Source organism: Bombina bombina, chromosome 4 (assembly GCF_027579735.1).
Source record: "Bombina bombina isolate aBomBom1 chromosome 4, aBomBom1.pri, whole genome shotgun sequence".
Taxonomy (NCBI): Eukaryota; Metazoa; Chordata; class Amphibia; order Anura; family Bombinatoridae; genus Bombina; species Bombina bombina.
In genome coordinates this window covers 758,242,427-758,265,863 of record NC_069502.1, presented here as the reverse complement: position 1 = coordinate 758,265,863, position 23,437 = coordinate 758,242,427, and the positions used below count along the sequence as shown (strand labels likewise).

General features: G+C 40.1%; 1 protein-coding gene across 1 annotated transcript in view; it reads right to left on the bottom strand.

The window, feature by feature from the left end:
* Positions 1 to 23,437, bottom strand: part of LOC128657825 (kinesin-like protein KIF28P) — a 109,653-nt gene that overhangs the window by 19,489 nt on the left and 66,727 nt on the right. Inside the window, exons 15-19 of the mRNA XM_053712245.1 lie at positions 21,944 to 22,062; positions 20,883 to 20,990; positions 19,024 to 19,295; positions 17,905 to 18,039; positions 16,234 to 16,400 (exon numbers count right to left, since the gene is read on the bottom strand). Coding sequence (XP_053568220.1) covers positions 16,234 to 16,400; positions 17,905 to 18,039; positions 19,024 to 19,295; positions 20,883 to 20,990; positions 21,944 to 22,062 — 801 coding nt within the window. The remainder of the gene's footprint in view (positions 1 to 16,233; positions 16,401 to 17,904; positions 18,040 to 19,023; positions 19,296 to 20,882; positions 20,991 to 21,943; positions 22,063 to 23,437) is intronic.

The following is a 23,437-nucleotide window of genomic DNA, read 5'->3' as shown; positions in this document are numbered from 1 at the left end:
TGAAAGGCATCTACCATACCCCTGAGAGGGGAAACTTGTCACCCAACCCCCTTCTAACGGGGAGATTTTATTTCTTGAAAAGAAATACCTCAATTGGCACCACACAGAGGCCAATTATCTTTGATTTCTAAATACTACCATACTCTACAGAGGAGAAGCAGAGAGACTACACAGACTTCTCAGCAAAAAGGTGAGCCACAAAAAAGTTTTTTTATACCTTGCTGTAAATCAGTACTTTTGTGTTACACCTTACAACTGTGCTCCCCTTTATGTTACTCCCTTTCTACAAGCGCTATAGTCTGGTACCCCCTAGATACTATCCATAATTGTTTGTTCCATTTTGATGATAGTGGAATCACCAGACTAAGCTGCTCAGAAACACATCAGGAGGAACTGCATATTTAAGCAAATTAAATTTTTTTGCATTTAAACACAGCGCAAGCCTAAACAATTTTTCCTTTTTATATATATATATATATATATATATATATATATATATATATATATATATATATATATATATATATATATATATATACACTGTATTTATACACTTGTATTTATTACAACTCTGTAGGTAAGCTGCCATATAGAAGCACATATATACCCCTCAGAAAAGAAGCATGGCTACATCTCCCTGTCCCAGCTGCAGACAAATAAGCAAGTAACATACATGAGAGCAGAAAAAGATTAACAGGCTGTAAGTCACATTCCATTTATATATAGCTTCACCAAGTGAATGCAAAAAGCAAACTAACTTTGGAATAAAGCAATAAGCTACACATGGATGGTAAAGACAATACTGATCTACTGTAGTAACATAGTAGATGAGGTTGGAAAAAAACAGAAGTCCATTGAGTTCAACCTATAGAAATCTTAATGTACTTACAATAAAAGCTCCAGTTGATCTTAAATTAATCCCATTAAAAAGGTGACCGATTTAACACCAGCAAGCATATCCCTGAATTCTGTTTCTAGCCAGAAATGTATTTAAACTATTTTTTTTTAAATGTATCTAAGGTATTGGCATTAACTACCTCCTTAGGTATGAAGTTCCATAATTTAAAGGGACAGTCTAGTATAAATTAAACTTTCATTATTCAGATAGGACTTTTAATTTTAATCAACTTTCCAATTTACTTTTATCATCAAATTAGCTTTTTTCTCTTGGTATTCTTAGTTTAAACTTCACATAGGTAGGCTCATATGCTAATTTCTAAGCCTTTGAGGGCTGCCTCTTATCACATGCTTTCTAAATCTCTTTTCAACACAAAGAGACAGAAAGTACATGTGGGCCATATAGATAACACTGTGTTCAGGCACAGGGGGTTATTTAAGATTTAGCACAAAACAATGCTAAATTTAAGACAATAGATAATAAACAGTCACAGTCATGTGATCATGGGGCTGGAAGAAGGTTCATAGATACAAGGTAATCACAGAAGTAAAAAGTATATTAATATAACTGTGTTGGTTATGCAAAACTGGGGAATGGGTAATAAAGGGATTATCTATCTTTTAAAACAATAACAATTGTATGGTAGACTGTCCATTTAATTGCTCTTACCGTGAAAAAAGTTTACGTTTCTGGAGATTAAATTTCCTTTCCTCCAGCCTTAAATTATTACCTCCTGTCACAAATAATTTCTTGGAATAAACAGAGCTTCTGCCTTGAATATATTTATATAAAGTAATCATGTCACTTCTTAAGCGCTAGAGAGAACAGACCCAGTTTGGTTAACCTCTCCTCATAGCTTAAATTCTCCATTCTCCTTATTAGTTTTGTGGCCCTTCTCTGAACTTTTTCTAAGTCTGCATTGTCTTTTTTTGAGATTGGTCCACAGAACTGCTCTTCATAATCAAGGTGAGTTCTTGCCAGGGATTTATATAGTGACAGAATTATGCTTTCCTCCTGTCAGGGTGCCAGTAATCAGACTGAGACGAGAAGTGCAAAAATAATCACACCTTTATTAATAGCAAAAAATAATAAAAAGTCCACAAGTCAAATAACAAGCCAGGAATCAAAACCAGAGCTGGTAGTCAGACGAGCCGAGACAGGAGCCAAAGCAAATAGTCAGACGAGCCGGAATCAGGAACAAGGAAAACAGCAGAGTCAGGAAGAAGCCAGGGATCAGGAACCAAGTAGGACTTCAGACAGCCAGGTAATAAACAGGAACTCTCACAAAGAGGTCTGAGACAACGCAAAGGCAAAGCATACTGAACAGAGGCCCTTTAAATAATAAGTGATGACATCACAATTCTGAGACTGCATCATGTCTCACATGGATGATGCACACCAGTCTGGCCATAAAAGGAAGTGCAGGAATTGAGCAGCATCCCCCACAATGCACCATAGTCAGGAAGAGAGGTGAGTAAAATGGCTGCCAGCAGCACATGGCAAACACAACAGGGAAAAAACCCTGACAGTACCCTCCCCTCAACGACCCCTCCCCCGCGGGAGGACAAAAGGCTTATTGGGTAAAAGGGGAATGGAAGGGACGGAGGAGGGCGGGAGCATGAACATAAGAGGAGGGAACCCAAGAACGCTCCTCCGGACCATAGCCTCTCCAGTGAACTAAATACTGTACACGGACCCTGGACATACGAGAGTCAATAATGCTGCTGACCTCATACTCCTCATGGTTGTCAACAAAGATAGGACGGGGACGAGGCAACACAGTGGTAAACCGATTACAAACCAATGGTTTCAAGAGGGAGACATGAAAAACATTGGAGATGTGCATAGCAGGAGGAAGGTCAAGAGCGTAGGCCACAGGATTAACCCGTCGGAGTATTCGAAAAGGACCAACATAACGTGGAGCCAATTTATTGGAAGGCACACGAAGGTTCAAGTTGCGGGAGGACAGCCAAACTCTCTCACCAACCTGGTAGGAAGGTGCGGGCAGACGCCTACAATCAGCCTGGAACTTTTGGCGCTGCATAGAACGATGAAGGCAATCCTGAATCTGCACCCACGTTGAATGGAGTTGCCGGAGATGCTCCTCCAAAGCCGGAATACCCTGAGACATGAATGAATAGGGCAACAAGGATGGTTGAAACCCATAATTCGCCATGAACGGGGATATCTTGGAGGAAGCATTAATAGCACTGTTACGAGCAAACTCTGCCCAAGGTAACAGTTCAGACCAATTATTGTGGTAATCTGAGACATAGCAATGGAGGAACTGTTCCAGAGCTTGATTAGACCGTTCCGCAGCCCCATTGGATTGAGGGTGATATGCCGAGGAGAAGGAAAGCTGGATCCCCATTTGAGCACAAAAGGAACGCCAAAATCTGGAGACAAACTGGCTACCCCGGTCCGACACTATCTCCTTGGGTAACCCATGTAAACGGAAGACCTCCTGGGCAAAAATCGAAGCAAGCTCCTGAGCGGTAGACAGCTTCATCAAGGGAATGCAATGTGACATTTTAGAAAAACGGTCAACCACCATAAGGATAACAGTATTGCCATTGGAAACAGGGAGCTCGACAATGAAGTCCATGGAAAGATGTGTCCAAGGACGCTCACCATTAGCAATAGGTTGAAGAGAAGACCCACAGGAAGACGTCGAGGAGTCTTATTCTGTGCACAAACTGAGCAGGAGGCAACATATGCAGCAACATCAGTACGAAGACCTGGCCACCAGAATTGTCGAGTGACAGACCAAATCATTTAGTTCTTGCCTGGGTGACCTGCGGCTTTAGCATAGTGGTAAGTGTGCAAAAGTTTAGTTCGAAGATTCTCAGGAACAAAACACTTACCACTAGGTTTCTCAGGAGGTGCATTGGTTTGTGCAGCCAGGATCTCCTCCCCCAAGGGAGAAGTCAAATTAGTACGTATGGTAGCCAAAATATGGTCAGGAGGTATAACAGGAGTAGGTACAGACTCCTCCTTGGACAGAGGCGAAAATTGTCGAGAGAGGGCATCAGCCCTAACATTCTTACTACCAGGCAGGTAGGAGACCACATAATTAAACCAAGACAAAAATAGCGCCTATCTGGCCAGTCGGGGCGACAAACGTTTTGCTTCAGATAGATAAGTTAAATTCTTGTGGTCAGTAAGAATGAGCACTGGCACGCTAGTACCCTCGAGAAGATGCCTCCATTCCTTGAGTGCCAAAATTATGGCCAGTAATTCCCTGTCGCCAATTTCATAATTGCACTCTGCTGGAGACAATTTCTTAGAGAAGAAACCACACGGATGCAAGGAACCGTCAGGCGTAGGACGTTGAGACAAGAGGGCACCTACTCCAGTCTTAGACGCATTGACCTCAAGAACGAAAGGCAGGACAGGGTTAGGATGAGCCAGAACTGGAGTGGCAGCAAAGGCAGTCTTAAGACTATCAAAGGCCTTAATGGCAGTAGGTGACCAATGGAGTAGATCATTCTCTTTACGGGTCTTGTCTGTGATAGGTTTGACCAAGGAAGAAAAGTTTTTAATAAACTTTCTATAGTAATTGGCGAATCCCAAAAAACGTTGAATAGACCGAAGACCAACTGGGCGAGGCCACTGCAGAACTGCAGATAACTTGTCAGGATCCATGGAGAACCCTGCAACGGAGATAACATAACCTATGAAGGTTACTTGAGTCTGATGGAACTCACATTTCTCGAGTTTACAAAACAGGCCATTCTCATGTAGTCTCTGAAGAACCTGTGTAACATCAGAATGATGAGCCTCAAGTGTGGGTGAGTGTATGAGGATGTCGTCTAAATACACCACAACACACTGTTGCAACATATCTCGTAGGACATAATTAATAAATTCCTGAAAAACAGCAGGAGCATTACATAGGCCAAAGGGCATTACAAGATACTCATAATGCCCGCTCCTGGTGTTAAATGCTGTTTTCCATTCGTGGAATGGATCCCCCGTGACAGAGCATCGGCAACATACTCCTCCATAGCACAATTCTCTGCAACAGACAGAGGATACACCCGGCCCGAGGAGGAATGGCTCCTCGTTGCAGGTCTATGGCACAATCGTAAGACCGGTGAGGAGGCAACGTACCTGCACGCACCTTGTCAAACACATCTAGGAACTCTCTGTACTCCTCTGGGAATTGAGAAACCGAAGAAGTGCACAAGACTTTAACTGGTTTCCAAAGACAAGTGGAAATACATTGCGGGGACCACGACAAAATTTCGGACCTGCGCCAGTCGAGACTGGGATTGTGCTTTTGGAGCCAGGGATAACCCAGAACAACCGGAAAATGCGGAGAGTTTATCACCTGGAACTGGAGGGTTTCAAAATGGAGAGCCCCAACAGCCATGGACAACGGAGCAGTTTTGTGAGTAACGAGTGCGGGCTGAAGGGGCCTGCCATCAATGGCCTCAATAACAAGCAGAACGGACTGAGGCAAAACAGGAATGGAGTGCTTTGATACAAAAGCACTGTCAATGAAACAGCCCGCAGCACCGGAGTCAACAAGAGCCTGGCTGACTATGGAGGAGTCCACCCAGGAAAGGACAACTGTGATCAAAGGTTTCTCCTTAAGCAGTTCTGGGGACGAGGATAAACCACCCAAGGTCTGCCCCCGACAGGACCTTAGGTGTGAGTGTTTCCCGGCCGTGTAGGACAAGACTTCAAAAGGTGGCCCTGTAACCCAAAATAGAGGCAGAGCCCCTCCCTCCTCCTAAAGACCCTCTCCGCCTCGGAGAGACGCGTGAATCCCAGCTGCATCGGCTCAGCAGTACTGGTAACTCGGGACCCGGAGGCATGGGAGGAGAGGGAGGCATGGGTGGGAACGAACACGTAGGAGACAACGGAACAGGAGGCTTCCGCAAGCGCTCCTTGAAAGAGGGCCTCTCTCTGAGTCTGATGTCAATTAGGATCAAAAAAGACACCAATGCCTCGAGATCCTCTGGTAAATCTCTGGCAGCAACTTCGTCTTTAATCGCATCAGAGAGCCCATGAAAGAAGGCGTCAACAAGGGCTTCATTGTTCCAACCTACCTCTGCGGCAAGCGTACGGAACTCAATAGCATACTGAGCAACAGATCTTGTACCTTGCTGAATGGACATGAGTCGTTTAGCAGCAGAGGAGGAGCGAGCCGGAACATCAAATACCCTTCGAAAGGAGGCCACAAATTCAGGGTAATTTGAAATCACAGGTTTATTAGTCTCCCACAAGGGATTAGCCCAGGCAAGAGCTGTGTCAGAGAGTAATGAGATGAGAAATCCCACCTTAGCTCTGTCAGAGGGAAACGCCTGAGGTAACATCTCAAAGTAAATGCCCACCTGTTTTAAAAACCCTCTGCACTGAATAGGATCGCCTCCATATCGCTGAGGTAGAGGTGCAGAACCGGACATGCTTCTGGTAGGCATAGGTGCAGCAGCGGACACAGGAGCAGCCATAGCTTGCAGAACACTTTGGTCCAAATATGCAGTGCGAGTCAGCAGGGTTTGCAGGGCTAGTGCAAATTGATCCAAGCGGTGAACCTGTACATTCATCCTGGAAATGATGGCAGGTAAAGGTGGATTATTAGCACCATCAGGATTCATGGCCTTTGTGTAATGTCAGGGTGCCAGGAATCAGACTGAGATGAGAAGTGCAAAAATAATCACACCTTTATTAATAGCAAAAAATAATAAAAAGTCCACAAGTCAAATAACAAGCCAGGAATCAAAACCAGAGCTGGTAGTCAGACGAGCCGAGACAGGAGCCAAAGCGAAGCCAGAATCAGGAACAAGGAAAACAGCAGAGTCAGGAACAAGCCAGGGATCAGGAACCAGGAAGGACTTCAGACAGCCAGGTAATACACAGGAACTCTCACAAACAGGTCTGAGACAACTCAAAGGCAAAGCATACCGAACAGAGGCCCTTTAAATAATAAGTGATGACATCACAATTCTGAGACTGCATCCTGTCTCACATGGATGATGCACACCAGTCTGGCCATAAAAGGAAGTGCAGGAATTGAGCAGCATCCCCCACAATGCACCATAGTCAGGAAGAGAGGTGAGTAAAATGGCTGCCAGCAGCACATGGCAAACACAACAGGGAAAAATCCCTGACACCTCCCTTGCATCAGTGCCTATTTTAATACATGCTAGTATCTTATTAGCCTTAGAAGCCACTGCCCTACATTGTGCACCCATCTTTAGCTTGTTATATATAAGTACTCCCAAATCCCTCCTCCTCTGTTTTGCTAAATCTAGTCCAATTTAAATAATAGGTTGAACAATACAGGAAGCGGATGTTCTCGGCATCTCAACAATGATTCCACCACAGCGGAAGTGCATCTGAAGAAAAGGTAACCCAAAACTGCTGCTCAGGCTTAGAGTACCGTAGCAGCGGTTGAATCAAGCCGCAAATTCAATGCAGGAAGAAGGTAGCAGGTACCCATATGAAGGTAAAAACACCAAGCTTTATTCCAAAATTGTTAGGCAATTAAAAAGACTTGCAGTCAAAAAATACGGCACAAAACAAACAACAGGAGGACAGACAGGCAACGTCCAACATGTTTCGCACCCCTTTAGTCTTTTTATTTGCCTAACAAGTTTGGAATCAAGTTTGGTGTTGTTACCTACATATGAGTACCTGCTGCCTTCTTCCTGCGTTACATAATAGGTTCTCTTGTTATTTTTACTTCCAAAATGTAGAACCTTACATTTTACAGTATTAAATCTCATTTTCCATTTACCTGCCCATTTTTCTAAATCTCCTTGTAAAGCAATTTCATCACTGACCTAATGACCTTACACAACTTTGTATAATCTGCTAAAATAGAGATATTGCTATTTAATCCTTGTTCCAAGTCATTAATAAAATATTAAAAAGAAGAGGGCCCAATACTGATCCCTGGGGGACTCCACTGATTACCTTTGTACAACCTGAGTATGATCTGTTTACAGCTACTCGTTGCTGCCTGTATTTTTTCCAAATATTTCTCTATGAGCTAACATTTTCAGATATCCCCAGTCCCTTAATTTTGTACATTAATCTCTCATGTGGCACTGTATCAAACGCCTTTGTAAAATCCAAGTATATCACATCAACTGATTCCCCTGCATCTATATTTTGCTTATTTCCTTGTAGAATCTAATTCGATTAGTTTGACATGATCTATTTCTCCTAAAACCATACTGATTTGAACTCATCATTTTTTTTACACAAATATACTCAATAATTCCTTCAAATATCTCCCTCACTATCAATGTCAGCTTCTTGGATCAGCCCTACTTCCCTTTTTAAAAAGTGGCACCACATCAGCTTTATGCCAGTCCTGGGGTACTATGCCTGAGGATCATGAGTCTTGAAAAATGATAAGCAGAGGTTTGGCTATTACAGAGCAAAATTCCTGTATTCCATTTGGGCCTGGAGTTATTTACCTTAATATTATCTCATTTTTTTCCTGATATCTTCTATAGATTACCCAATTAATGATATGGGCTTGTATGTTGTAGTTTGTTTCAAAGTTACTCCCATTGGTTCCTCTCTTGTGTATACTAAAGAAAATAACTTTTTTAGTACCTCAGCCTTCTCCCTATCACTGTTAATCATGCTTCCCTTCACACATTTTAATGTACATAAAGATTCCTTCTTAGAATTTTTTGCCATTTATGTACTTAAAAAACCTTAAAGGGTTTGACATAGAATTCTTTGCAATTAATCTTTCATTTTCAATTTGGCTGATTTGATTGCTTTTTTGCATGATTTGTTACATTCCGGATACATTTGGAATGTTCAGTCTGTACTATTTTCGTTGAATAATTGAAATGCCCTACATTTTTTTTCCTAATTAATCTTAACACATTTTATTTAGCCACATTGCCTTGGATTTATTTATTTTACTTTTATAACCATGTGGTATGCGTTGATGTGTATATTTATTTAGCACAGTTTTAAATCTAATCAATTTATCCTCTGTATTTTTTAAAGAATACTTTTGTCGCAATTTATGTTATTTAATGATTTCCTTAAATCATTGAATTTTGCTTTCTTAAAATAAAAAATCTTAAATGAGCCTTTAAAACACTGCTTATGGAAAGGGATTTCAATTGTAACCATGTTGTGATCACTATTAAATGCTCTTTGACTTCTATGTTTGATATTATTTTTGTATTGTTTGATAGCACTAAATCTAATATAACTTTATTTCTAGTTGGCTCCTCTATTAATTGTGACACAAAGTTATCTTTGAGAACATTTAAAAATTGATCTCCATTAGCTGTATTAGTAGTTTTTATTGGCCCATGTTATGTCAGGGTAGTTAAAAACATAATTTATGCTTACCTGATAAATTCCTTTCTTCTGTAGTGTGATCAGTCCACGGGTCATCATTACTTCTGGGATATTACTCCTCCCCAACAGGAAGTGCAAGAGGATTCACCCAGCAGAGCTGCATATAGCTCCTCCCCTCTACGTCACTCCCAGTCATTCGACCAAGGACCAACGAGAAAGGAAAAGCCAAGGGTGAAGTGGTGACTGGAGTATAAATTAAAAAATATTTACCTGCCTTAAAAACAGGGCGGGCCGTGGACTGATCACACTACAGCAGAAGAAAGGAATTTATCAGGTAAGCATAAATTATGTTTTCTTCTGTTAAGTGTGATCAGTCCACGGGTCATCATTACTTCTGGGATACCAATACCAAAGCAAAAGTACACGGATGACGGGAGGGATAGGCAGGCTCTTTATACAGAAGGAACCACTGCCTGAAGAACCTTTCTCCCAAAAATAGCCTCCGATGAAGCAAAAGTGTCAAATTTGTAAAATTTGGAAAAAGTATTAAGCGAAGACCAAGTTGCAGCCTTGCAAATCTGTTCAATAGAGGCCTCATTCTTGAAGGCCCAAGTGGAAGCCACAGCTCTAGTAGAATGAGCTGTAATTCTTTCAGGAGGCTGCTGTCCAGCAGTCTCATAAGCTAAACGAATTATGCTACGAAGCCAAAAAGAAAGAGAGGTAGCGGAAGCTTTTTGACCTCTCCTCTGCCCAGAGTAAATGACAAACAGAGAAGACGTTTGTCGAAATTCCTTAGTTGCCTGTAAGTAAAATTTTAGAGCACGGACTACATCCAGGTTGTGCAGTAGACGTTCCTTCTTTGAAGAAGGATTTGGGCATAAAGAAGGAACAACAATCTCTTGATTGATATTCCTGTTAGTAACTACCTTAGGTAAGAACCCAGGTTTAGTACGCAGGACTACCTTATCCGAATGAAAAATCAAATAAGGAGAATCACAATGTAAGGCTGATAATTCAGAGACTCTTCGAGCCGAGGAAATAGCCATTAAAAATAGAACTTTCCAAGATAACAACTTTATATCAATGGAATGAAGGGGTTCAAACGGAACGCCCTGTAAAACATTAAGAACAAGGTTTAAACTCCATGGTGGAGCAACAGTTTTAAACACAGGCTTAATTCTGGCCAAAGCCTGACAAAAAGCCTGGACGTCAGGAACTTCTGACAGACGTTTGTGTAACAGAATGGACAGAGCTGAGATCTGTCCCTTTAATGAACTAGCAGATAAACCCTTTTCTAAACCTTCTTGTAGAAAAGACAATATCCTAGGAATCCTAACCTTACTCCAAGAGTAACCTTTGGATTCACACCAATATAGGTATTTACGCCATATCTTATGGTAAATCTTTCTGGTAACAGGTTTCCTAGCCTGTATTAAGGTATCAATAACTGACTCAGAAAATCCACGTCTTGATAAAATCAAGCGTTCAATTTCCAAGCAGTCAGCTTCAGAGAAGTTAGATTTTGATGTTTGAAGGGACCCTGTATCAGAAGGTCCTGTTTCAGAGGTAGAGACCAAGGTGGACAGGATGACATGTCCACCAGGTCTGCATACCAAGTCCTGCGTGGCCACGCAGGTGCTATTAGAATCACTGATGCTCTCTCTTGTTTGATTCTGGCAATCAATCGAGGAAGCAACGGGAAGGGTGGAAACACGTAAGCCATCCTGAAGTCCCAAGGTGCTGTCAGAGCATCTATCAGGACTGCTCCTGGATCCCTGGATCTGGACCCGTAACGAGGAAGCTTGGCGTTCTGTCGAGACGCCATGAGATCTATCTCTGGTTTGCCCCAACGTCGAAGTATTTGGGCAAAGACCTCCGGATGAAGTTCCCACTCCCCCGGATGAAAAGTCTGACGACTTAAAAAATCCGCCTCCCAGTTCTCCACTCCCGGGATGTGGATTGCTGACAGGTGGCAAGAGTGAGACTCTGCCCAGCAAATTATCTTTGATACTTCCATCATTGCTAGGGAGCTTCTTGTCCCTCCCTGATGGTTGATGTAAGCTACAGTCGTGATGTTGTCCGACTGAAACCTGATGAACCCCCGAGTTGTCAACTGGGGCCAAGCCAGGAGGGCATTGAGAACTGCTCTCAATTCCAGAATGTTTATTGGCAGGAGACTCTCCTCCTGACTCCATTGTCCCTGAGCCTTCAGAGAATTCCAGACGGCACCCCAACCTAGAAGGCTGGCGTCTGTTGTTACAATTGTCCAGTCTGGTCTGCTGAATGGCATCCCCCTGGACAGATGTGGCCGAGAAAGCCACCATAGAAGAGAATTTCTGGTCTCTTGATCCAGATTTAGAGAAGGGGATAAGTCTGAGTAATCCCCATTCCACTGACTTAGCATGCACAGTTGCAGTGGTCTGAGGTGTAAGCGTGCAAAGGGTACTATGTCCATTGCCGCTACCATTAAGCCGATTACCTCCATGCATTGAGCCACTGACGGGTGTTGAATGGAATGAAGGGTGCGGCAAGCACTTTGAAGTCTTGTTAGCCTGTCCTCTGTCAGGTAAATCTTCATTTCTACAGAATCTATAAGAGTCCCCAGGAAGGGAACTCTTGTGAGTGGAACGAGTGAACTTTTCTTTTCGTTCACCTTCCATCCATGTGACCTTAGAAATGCCAGCACTAACTCTGTATGAGACTTGGCAGTTTGAAAGCTTGAAGCTTGTATCAGAATGTCGTCTAGGTATGGAGCTACCGAGATTCCCCGCGGTCTTAGTACCGCCAGAAGAGCACCCAGAACCTTTGTGAAGATTCTTGGAGCTGTAGCCAATCCGAATGGAAGAGCCACAAACTGGTAATGCCTGTCTAGGAAGGCAAACCTTAGGTACCGATAATGATCTTTGTGAATCGGTATGTGAAGGTAAGCATCTTTTAAATCTACAGTGGTCAAGTATTGACCCTCTTGGATCATAGGTAAAATTGTCCGAATAGTCTCCATCTTGAACGATGGAACTCTTAGGAATTTGTTTAGGATCTTTAAGTCCAGGATTGGTCTGAAAGTTCCCTCTTTTTTGGGAACCACAAACAGATTTGAGTAAAACCCCTGTCCCTGTTCCGATCGTGGAACTGGATGGATTACTCCCATTAACAAGAGCTCTTGTACGCAGCGTAGAAACGCCTCTTTCTTTGTCTGGATTGTTGACAATCTTGACAGATGAAATCTCTCTCTTGGAGGAGAGTATTTGAAGTCCAGAAGGTATCCCTGAGATATTATCTCTATCGCCCAGGGATCCTGAACATCTCTTGCCCAAGCCTGGGCGAAGAGAGAAAGTCTGCCCCCCACTAGATCCGATCCCGGATCGGGGGCCCTCAATTCATGCTGTTTTAGGGGCAGCAGCAGGTTTCCTAGTCTGCTTGCCCTTGTTCCAGGACTGGTTAGGTTTCCAGCCTTGTCTGTAGCGAGCAACAGCTCCTTCCTGTTTTGGTGCAGAGGAAGTTGATGCTGCTCCTGCTTTGAAATTACGAAAGGAACGAAAATTAGACTGTCTAGTCTTGGCTTTGGCTTTGTCCTGAGGCAGGGCATGGCCTTTACCTCCTGTAATGTCAGCGATAATCTCTTTCAACCCGGGCCCGAATAAGGTCTGCCCTTTGAAAGGTATATTAAGCAATTTAGACTTAGAAGTAACATCAGCTGACCAGGATTTTAGCCACAGCGCCCTGCGTGCCTGAATGGCGAATCCTGAATTCTTCGCCGTAAGTTTAGTAAGATGTACTACGGCCTCCGAAATGAATGAATTAGCTAGTTTAAGGACTCTAAGCCTGTCCGTAATGTCGTCCAGAGTAGCTGAACCAATGTTCTCTTCCAGAGACTCAATCCAGAATGCCGCTGCAGCCGTGATCGGCGCAATGCATGCAAGGGGTTGCAATATAAAACCTTGTTGAACAAACATTTTCTTAAGGTAACCCTCTAACTTTTTATCCATTGGATCTGAAAAAGCACAGCTATCCTCCACCGGGATAGTGGTACGCTTAGCTAAGGTAGAAACTGCTCCCTCCACCTTAGGGACCGTTTGCCATAAGTCCCTTGTGGTGGCGTCTATTGGAAACATTTTTCTAAATATCGGAGGGGGTGAGAACGGCACACCGGGTCTATCCCACTCCTTAGTAACAATTTCAGTAAGTCTCTTAGGTATAGGAAAAACCTCAGTACTCGTCGGTACCGCAAAATATTTATCCAACCTACACATTTTCTCTGGTATTGCAACTGTGTTACAATCATTCAGAGCCGCTAACACCTCCCCTAGTAATACACGGAGGTTTTCCAGTTTAAATTTAAAATTTGAAATATCTGAATCCAGTCTGTTTGGATCAGAACCGTCACCCACAGAATGAAGTTCTCCGTCCTCATGTTCTGCCACCTGTGACGCAGTGTCTGACATGGCCCTAATATTATCAGCGCACTCTGTTCTCACCCCAGAGTGATCACGCTTACCTCTTAGTTCTGGTAATTTAGCCAAAACCTCAGTCATAACAATAGCCATATCTTGTAATGTGATTTGTAATGGCCGCCCAGATGTACTCGGCGCTACAATATCACGCACCTCCCTCTGAGCGGGAGATGTAGGTACTGACACGTGAGGCGAGTTAGTCGGCATAACTCTCCCCTCGTTGTTTGGTGAAATTTGTTCAATTTGTACAGATTGACTTTTATTTAAAGTAGCATCAATACAGTTAGTACATAAATTTCTATTGGGCTCCACTTTGGCATTGCAACAAATGACACAGGTATCATCCTCTGAATCAGACATGTTTAACACACTAGCAAATAAACTTGCAACTTGGAAATACAATTCAATTAGAATAATATTAAAATGTACTGTGCCTTTAAGAAGCACAGAAGATCTATGACAGTTGAAAATTAATAAATTGAAACAGTTATAGCCTCAATCCTTGTAAACAACACAACTTTAGCAAAGGTTTAATCCCATTAGCAAAGATAACAAATTCTGAAAGCAGGAAACAAATTACAGAATAAACGTTTTTTATCTCAGTCAAACTATAATTCTCACAGCTCTGCTGAGAGAAATTACCTCCCTCAAAATAAGTTTTGAAGACCCCTGAGCTCTGTAGAGATGAACCGGATCATGCAGGGAATACAATGAGTTGCTGACTGAAATATTTGATGCATAGAAAAAGCGCCAAAAAACGGCCCCTCCCCCTCACACACAGCAGTGAGGGAGAACAGAAACTGTCAGAAAAACAGATTAAGCAACTGCCAAGTGGAAAAATAGTGCCCAAACATTTATTCACACAGTACCTCAGCAAATGAAAACGATTTTACATTCCAGCAAAAACGTTAAACATAATCTCTAGTTATTAAACAGCTTTATGTATTTCTTACAGTGTAATTCTAGTGAAGTACCATTCCCCAGAATACTGAAGTGTAAAGTATACATACATGACATTATATCGGTATGGCAGGATTTTCTCATCAATTCCATTGTCAGAAAATAAAAACTGCTACATACCTCTATGCAGATTCATCTGCCCGCTGTCCCCTGATCTGAAGTTTACCTCACTCCTCAGATGGCCGAGAACAGCAATATGATCTTAACTACTCCGGCTAAAATCATAGCAAAACTCTGGTAGATTCTTCTTCAAACTCTGCCAGAGAGGTAATAACACACTCTGGTGCTATTTTAAAATAACAAACTTTTGATTGAAGATATAAAACTAAGTATAATCACCATAGTCCTCTCACACATCCTATCTAGTCGTTGGGTGCAAGAGAATGACTGGGAGTGACGTAGAGGGGAGGAGCTATATGCAGCTCTGCTGGGTGAATCCTCTTGCACTTCCTGTTGGGGAGGAGTAATATCCCAGAAGTAATGATGACCCGTGGACTGATCACACTTAACAGAAGAAATCTCCCATAATTACAGCACTGATATGATTAACAGCCTTTCCTATTTGAAAAAGAAAAATACAATTGGACTTAAATGATGTAAACAGAATAAATATATAAATATATGAGGCATAAAGCCTAAAGTGACTAAATATGAAAGACTTGGTGTTATTTAAACTGACAAACTGGCAAGTTGGAACAAAAGTATGTAATCCTAGTCTATATCATGACTATCATAGTTATAGTCATCTATCTAGTGCTATTTATAGTAAAGTAAGTTAATTTACTCTGTTTCCAGTGGTGGTGGGGGGGGGGGGCGTGTTGAGGCCTATCCACTCATGGCCACCAATGGTCTCAACAATATATAGATCCATATACAGAAAGCTCATAAAATTGGTATCGTTCATTGCAGAGTGAGTTCTGAAAGCAAATCTTATAATTTTCTATTTTAGATGGCTTGAAACATAGCTGATTTTCAGTGGATAAAAATCATGCTTCTTCTCCAGCATAGGTATTGCTACCTGTCATGACAGCTAACCAGACACCCCCCCTAAATAACAATTTAAATACAAATACATTTTTAATGTGTTTAATGTTGCTCTTTCTTATGTATATAGAACCATTTTGAGTATTATGACCATTTGAATGATTTGTTTTGATATAAAGTTCAGCATTTGGCTGTCAAGGGCTACATTATTATGGGTCTGATCTGAGATCTGATGGGGATTTTAAATGGTCTTAAGGGCATGAGTCTGCTATGGACATAACTGGCATTGGTTGCAGGCAATTGGGTCTGATCTGCATTCTATTGTAAACTTAGAGCTAACAGTAGGCTGACCATATTGCCGCTTTAAAAAGGGACATGTATGAAAAATACATATGTCAGGGCTGTTTTCAGGGCTGTTTAAATAAATGGTTTTGTATAAGAACCCCCTCGTATGTATTTTTCATATGTGTTCCTTCTTAAAGCAGCAATATGGTCAGCCTAGCTAACAGGGACTGCAAGGCTATAGGGTCTGATCTAAAGTCTTATTGTGTCTCCACTTTTTTCTCCTGACTACTTGATAATTGTCTATTTTTTTATGATTGACAACTGACAACCCTATTGACAGAGAATATAGAATTTAAATGGAATTACCTTGTAGACCCCACAAGTCTACAACCAGAGCATTTCTTTGTAAATAACATAAAAGTTCATTAGATACATTTAGGGCAATAAACTGAAGCTTTTGGTCAATCACTGGGTTCACATTCTCCCAAACAGGGTTAGTGTACAAGAATTGATGGATGTCATAAAAACGATACCTAAAAAGATACAAATAATTATTAGCAATGAATAACACACTCAGAGCTCACAAAGACAAAATCATATTCTTAAGTGATCTGGTTTCTTTCTAGTGTAATGGCACCACTTGTCCCAATGGTGCCAGAATTGTGAAGGGTTAAATGAGGTAAATATACATTTACTGTATATATAGATAAATAAACATCATTAGATATTTATATTTATGAATCTATATGTTAAAGCCCTTTGTCTGCCTGATCTCATATCTTTGAGCCCTTATAACATTTTCATGCAATATTTATTTTTAAATAATCTTTAATAGACAGTGTTAATATGAGTGTAACTGTACTTTGTAATGTATTTTTTATATGTTTTGTGACACTTTTTAGTTTCGGAAAACAGTTAACCACAGCTCTGAGATCGCAATAAGGATTCTAGCGCAAATCACGATTGCGCTAGTCCAATCGCGATTTCGCTTAACTTGTAATATGAGCGCAATTAAAACTGAGTGCAAACGATCTCGAAAACCCTTACGAAATCATTTGTGCCTCACTTGTCATCTAGCTAAAAGTGTTTAATTTTTTTCATCACATACTATCAATAGTCATTGCTGATGTCATTGCATTGGTATATTTTAGCCAATTGTATTCTGATTTTGGTGTAGTTTTGTTTGTTTGTCTCTACCTAGAAGACTTTATTTCCCTGACACAGCAATGACTTAAAATATTAAGCATATTTTTAAAGAAAATAATTTGTTAAAATTAAAATATAGTACTTAAGATATCAGTTTAGTTTTTCAATAGAATGCCCCTTTATGACACCTATATTTAACATGTAAATATTTTTAAAATCCTTGAACCTCTTTTTGTGTAAGGGTGTTAGTGCATTATATGAAAGGTTCTACAAGACAAATCATTTGCAGAATTTGATCATTGCAGCTTAACATAGACAGGCCCATTTATCAAGCTCCGTATGGAGCTTGAAGGGCCGTGTTTCTGGCGAGTCTTCAGACTCACCAGAAACACAAGTTATGAAGCAGCGGTCTAAAGACCGCTGCTTCATAACCCTGTCCGCCTGCTCTGAGCAGGCGGACAGGAATCGCCGGAAATCAACCCGATCGAATACGATCGGGTTGATTGACAGCTCCCTGCTGGCGGCCGATTGGCCGCGAGTCAGCAGGGGGCGGCGTTGCACCAGCAGCTCTTGTGAGCTGCTAGTGCAATGTTAAATGCGGAGAGCGTATTGCTCTCCGCATTTAGCAAGGTCTTGCGGACCTGATCCGCAGTGTCGGATCAGGTCCGCAAGCCCTTTGATAAATGGGCCCCTTAGAAAGATCATTAACCAGTGTGTCTTTATAAAAAGATTGCATTTACTTCACTACCCATACCTATGTAAGCACCATATCTGTGTAAAAAATAACACAAAACATAGAATAGAAAAAAGCACTACAGTCTTAAATAAACACACTTGGAATGCAATTCATATATATGTTTTAACCCATTCATTGTGATTTACTTTTCTTACCCAATCTGTATTCCTCTTTTCAAGCTTTCTTTCATCCACCTGACTCCAAGACACTGTACTATTTGAATCTGTAAAATTAATTTTCGTCCCAGTAATTCCAAAGGGTCAATGACTATATCCTCTTCCCCAAAGGGCCTGCAGTTAAAAGCCATAAATTATTAGAAAATATGTTCTTTTACTTTCAAACCTAATGAGGTAATTTGTTTAATATCTCAATATGAATTTATTGTTGTATTAGCAAAATATATTATGTGAAATAAAGACTAAAATAATGCATTTCTATAAGTATTGCTGCTAATAGTGTTACTATAGCTTTACCTTATGTGTTGGTTAAATTAACTTTTTTTTTCTTTTAAATCTGATTATACAAGTACTGTTTGTGAATGGTGTATTTCTACACTGCAAAAAATAGCTAAAAATTAAAAAGCATTTCTTTCCTAAGATATGGTGAGTCCATATTACTGTTGGGGATATCACTCCTGTCCAGCAGGAGGAGGCAAACAGCACCACAGTTAAAATGCTAAGTATCACTCCCTTACCCACAACCCCCAGTCACTCTCTTTGCCTTCGGTGCATGGAGGAGGTGAAGTTTAGGTGTCTGAAGAAATAATTTGATTTCATCTACAAGCAAGTTTTTGGGTATAGCCGTATTACCCGTCATTCATTGCAGTCGGCTAATGGTGGCTTTAAAGCAGTTAGGAACTTGTAAAGAGGTACTTACTGCATTTTCCTAACAATTGCTGCCCAAGTTTAGAAAGCCAGAGTTGGCTACTCTGTTTCTTTTTCAAAGGTCTCTGATTATACAAGTACTGTTTGTGAATAGTCTATTTCTACACTGCAAAAATTTGCTAAAAATTAAAAAGTATTTTAATATATATGTATATTTTTTAAATATCATTTTTAGCGTAGTTTTGTAGGAAAATCTGTGCAAAACTTATCTGGATGGACTGATATAGAGTTTGTGAGGCAACGAAACAGTTAAAAAATAGGGCCTTGCCAATAGCTTGTAATACCATGGAATCAAAAGATAACTTAAAAGACTATGTCAAATAAATCAAGTTCACCTTTGAGATTGAAATTTACTTCTTAAAGTAAAAATACACACTTCCGACTACTTGCCTTCCAGTACTGGAAAAAGGGGAAATGTTAATAACAAGTATGGCTTCCTCTACTCCTTCAGAATTCAGAAGCTCAGTCTGTTCTTCCAGTTTCATACAATAGGCCAGGGATTGCAGCCAAATGTGAGCCGATCCCAAATGAATTACTTCAACAGGATCCCAAAATGGATCATTTGCTTTGTCCAGGTTAGTGTCTCCGTCCAAAAAGCGCTTATATAACTCCTCCATCAAGAATTTTCTGTTAATGAACTTGGATTTTGACCAAATCCATACCTGGTATATAGGAAAAAATGATGACATAATAATAGACATTCAAAACAGGTAAAAGAAAGTAACTAAAGGGGTAAATTTAACTCTCTGTGACTATACCCAAGACCACCATTGTGAACAAATTTAAACATATTGAGATAATTTGCCTAAAATGACATGCAAGATTAAATTTTTCAGCATTGTATTATTGGAGACTTCAGATTTGGGTTCTAATTGGAGGTGCAGATTGATCCAAGATGTAGCCATTGGCATTACGTAAGTCAATCATTAACTTTAATATAGGGGTAATATTTTTTATTAAGAATATGATAGATATGCTGAAAAGCAAGTATTCTAAAAAGTAGTAATTGAATATGTTCATGAAATACGGTGCATAATGCCATGAGGGTCACTACATCTGTTATTTCAAACCTATCGTAAGAATATATTTAAAGAATTATTTCAATTAAATAGTCTAATTCTTAGGACCTGATTATCGAAAACTCACCAGCATGGAAAGAAATCTCACAAATTAATAAAGGGATATTTTGGGGCATTATATTGCAATTTCTCTCTTTCACATTCAGAGCTTTGCATAGTAAGGAAAAAGGCTTTCAAGCTAAAATGTAACTTTATAACATAGTACTAACGAGATGTCTTAGATCCTCTCGCCAGAGTGGAGAGCTTTATATCATCGGGCCCTTAGAGAGACGTTACCCATTTGCTAAATTACTTAAAAGTGACTGGTTTGTATATAATGTATAGTGCGTTCAGGATTTTTTTTTTTTGTTGCATACTTGTTGACTATGGATTTCCATAGTAACAAACAAAGCTAATTCCCAGGTATTTCACATTGGAAGTGGGTTTAAATATCACTGTTTGTCAGGTGTGGTTTTATCTGAAGAAGGGGGTTTTGTCTCCCTGAAATATCACAATAAACTTTTCCAACTTTACAAAGACTGGAGAGGGCATTTCCTTGCGGTTGTATGAGGACAAGGTTTGCTTAATTTATCATTATATCTAACTAGCAGCCCAGCAACTAATCAGAACTCAGGTGCGAGGGCTTTCTATTTGTCTGTGTATATATATATATATATATATATATATATATATATATATATATATATATATATATATATATATATATATATATATATATATATATATATACTTTACATACATATGTATTTATGTGTGCAGTGTTTGAAACTTATATGTTAATTTAACACCATAGTATATAACACTTTTGGCTTAAATATCAAGTAATAGGAGACCTGAGTTTTTCAGCGAGCCCCCTAGAAATCCATCAAGTGAAACCTTAGTGCATCCATACTATACAACATCCAGATGTTATTGCGACCTAGGCTGTTGCTCGTGCCCTAAAATATTACTTTCAACTTGTAATATGAGAGCCAAATGATTGATTTAATACAAAAAAATCCACATTTGTCTAAATACCCACAATTAGCAATTCAAGTTAATAAATAAAAAAAAAAATGAAACTAAAAAAAGGTCTACTAGAATTATGTTATGCAACACTCAATTTATTTTTTAAAGAAAAAAAAGTTACTCACTTTCTTTGTTATTATTATTGTGCTTTACATACTGTACCTGTTGAGTGACTTTATTTATAACTTTCACCACAATTTCTTTCTGCAGATCATTGCCTCTCGAATCAGTCAATGCCAGATTTTTTACCTTCAATTCAAATATTAGATCCTGTCCAAGAAAGGGAGAATACAAAATTATTTGCTCTCTAATTTCTCTTTTTGAGTGTAGTTTACTGATTGAATCTAATGCTTTTAAATAATTAGATACTGTTTGTTTTATTAAATCTATCTGGTGGTTTTACTCGTTGATAAATGGTTTGAGATAATTGGGTCCAATGTTCAAATATAGCATATTTCTAGTATAATTTCATTTGTACTTTATACTATTACCAGGTAGTAAAATCATCTATTTAAAGGGACAATAAAATCAAAATCAAACTTTTATGATTCAGATAGAGCATGCAGTTTTAAGAGATTTTCCAATTTACTTCTACCATCAAATTTTGCACATTATTTTTATATACACACTTTTTGAGGCACTAACTCTTACTGAGCATGTGCACAAGTTCATAGGGCAAGTTCATAGGGTATATTTATACTAGTCTGTGGTTGGCTGATAGCTGTCACATGGTACAGGGGGCGGGCAAATGGTGAAAAGATACATTTGTCAGAAAGAAAATCTACTGCTTATTTGAAATTCAGAGTATGCGTTATTACGTTGTCTTTATATAATACACTTGTTAATTTTGGAATTCTACTGTATTTCGTGGTCCTTTAAGAATAGTCTGATTTCCTTCTAAGGATTGCACTAAGAAGTTAAGTTTAAAGACCTCAAAATCTAAGATAATTGTGAATATAATGTAATTTTTATTTTTATTCAAGAAAGCATTGTTCCTGTAAAAAGCTACCATGGGGCAGTTGCCTATGTTGCCTAATAGGAAATACATTCTTGATTCAAGATATCCTAGTGCAGCAGCTGAACATTTTAAATAGAAATGTTTTGATTTCCAATTTACTGTAATAGTTTTTTTGTGTGAAGAAACTTGTAACATGCAAATATTGTTCTGTTAATCTGAAACATACAAAGCTATAGCTGTGGTCATATATTGAAACAATATTTACCTTCATAAGCTCCTCACTCAATTGATTTGCTTCTGCAACCAGGGGCATCAGTTTAATGTAGTCATGGAAGACAGCAAGGATGCTTGGGTCAGGTTTACCATCTTTATTATGTATAGCACCTGAAGTGTACAAGAGAAATAAACCACTGCAAGTTATGAGGAGTATAGTGCATACATTGGGGTATATTTATCAAGCTCTGTATGGAGCTTGATGCCCCGTGTTTCTGGCGAGTCATCAGACTTGCCAGAAACAGCAGTTATGAAGCAGCGGTCACAAAGACCGCTGCTCCATAACCTGTCCGCCTGCTCTGAGCAGGCGGACAGACATCGCCGGAAATCAACCCGATCGAGTACGATCGGGTTGATTGACACCCCCCTGCTGGCGGCCTATTGGCCGCGAGTCTGCAGGGGGCGGCGTTGCACCAGCAGCTCTTGTGAGCTGCTGGTGCAATGCTGAATACAGCGAGCGTATTGCTGGCCGTATTCAGCGAGGTCTGGCGGACCTGATCCGCAGTGTCGGATCAGGTCCGCCAGACCTTGATAACTATGCCCCAACATATGTAAATGGTATGAATATTTATTTACATGACAGCATTTGTTAGCACTACTTCTTTTTGTTATATACGTCTTTTTTTGTTTTGTTGCATCTAAAAAAAATGGTACTTAAAATGTTGCTACTTTTTTTGTTTCGCTTTGAAACAGAAGCTGAGAAAAAAACAAACACTTTTATATGTGTGGGGCATATCACAGTCCCTCTCCAATAGCATTATGGGAGCATGGCCGGATTTACAGCCCAGGTGGCTATAGGCACCAAAATCTGAAGCACCCCCTGCTCTCCCCACTCACTTCTGTGCCAGCAACCTTAACTGAGGCCGCAATAAGCATTGCACATGCCTGGGGGAAGCCGGAGGATACACATGCTTAATACTCATGGGGAACTTAACAAAGATGACTGGCGCGCATGAGCAGTGCTATTATTTCACTGACAGCATCATCTTAGTTAAGGTCACCAGCTGACCAGTATTTAGAATAGGCAGAGACAGGCGCCCCTCTATGGAGGGTGCCTCTAGGCACATACCTACTCTGTCTTATTATAAATCTGACCATGTGTGGGTGATGTCTTTTTCAGCCGGTGTACCTCCGTCCCATTTGCTAGTATTACACACAAGTGTATTTTCTGTTAGTTTTAAAGTTAAAATAAATAGCTTTTACTTAACTATTTTATACAAATATGTTTAAATAGTGATCTTTCATTTTAATGTTCTATTCATTTAATTAATTAATTCCTGATAGAACACTTTTCTTTCTGTATGTATTTGTATTATGACCCTAGGGAAGTCTCCCTAAGGGTGATGGGGAAAACGAGCTGTGGACTCCTTGCCTAATGTGCTTAGAGGAATGTGGCTGCACCTCACTGACAAGGCCTAATGAAGGCCGAAACAATCATCTGGGGTTGTCATGTTCCTTGTTCAGAGGAGAATTGCCTGGTATTTTG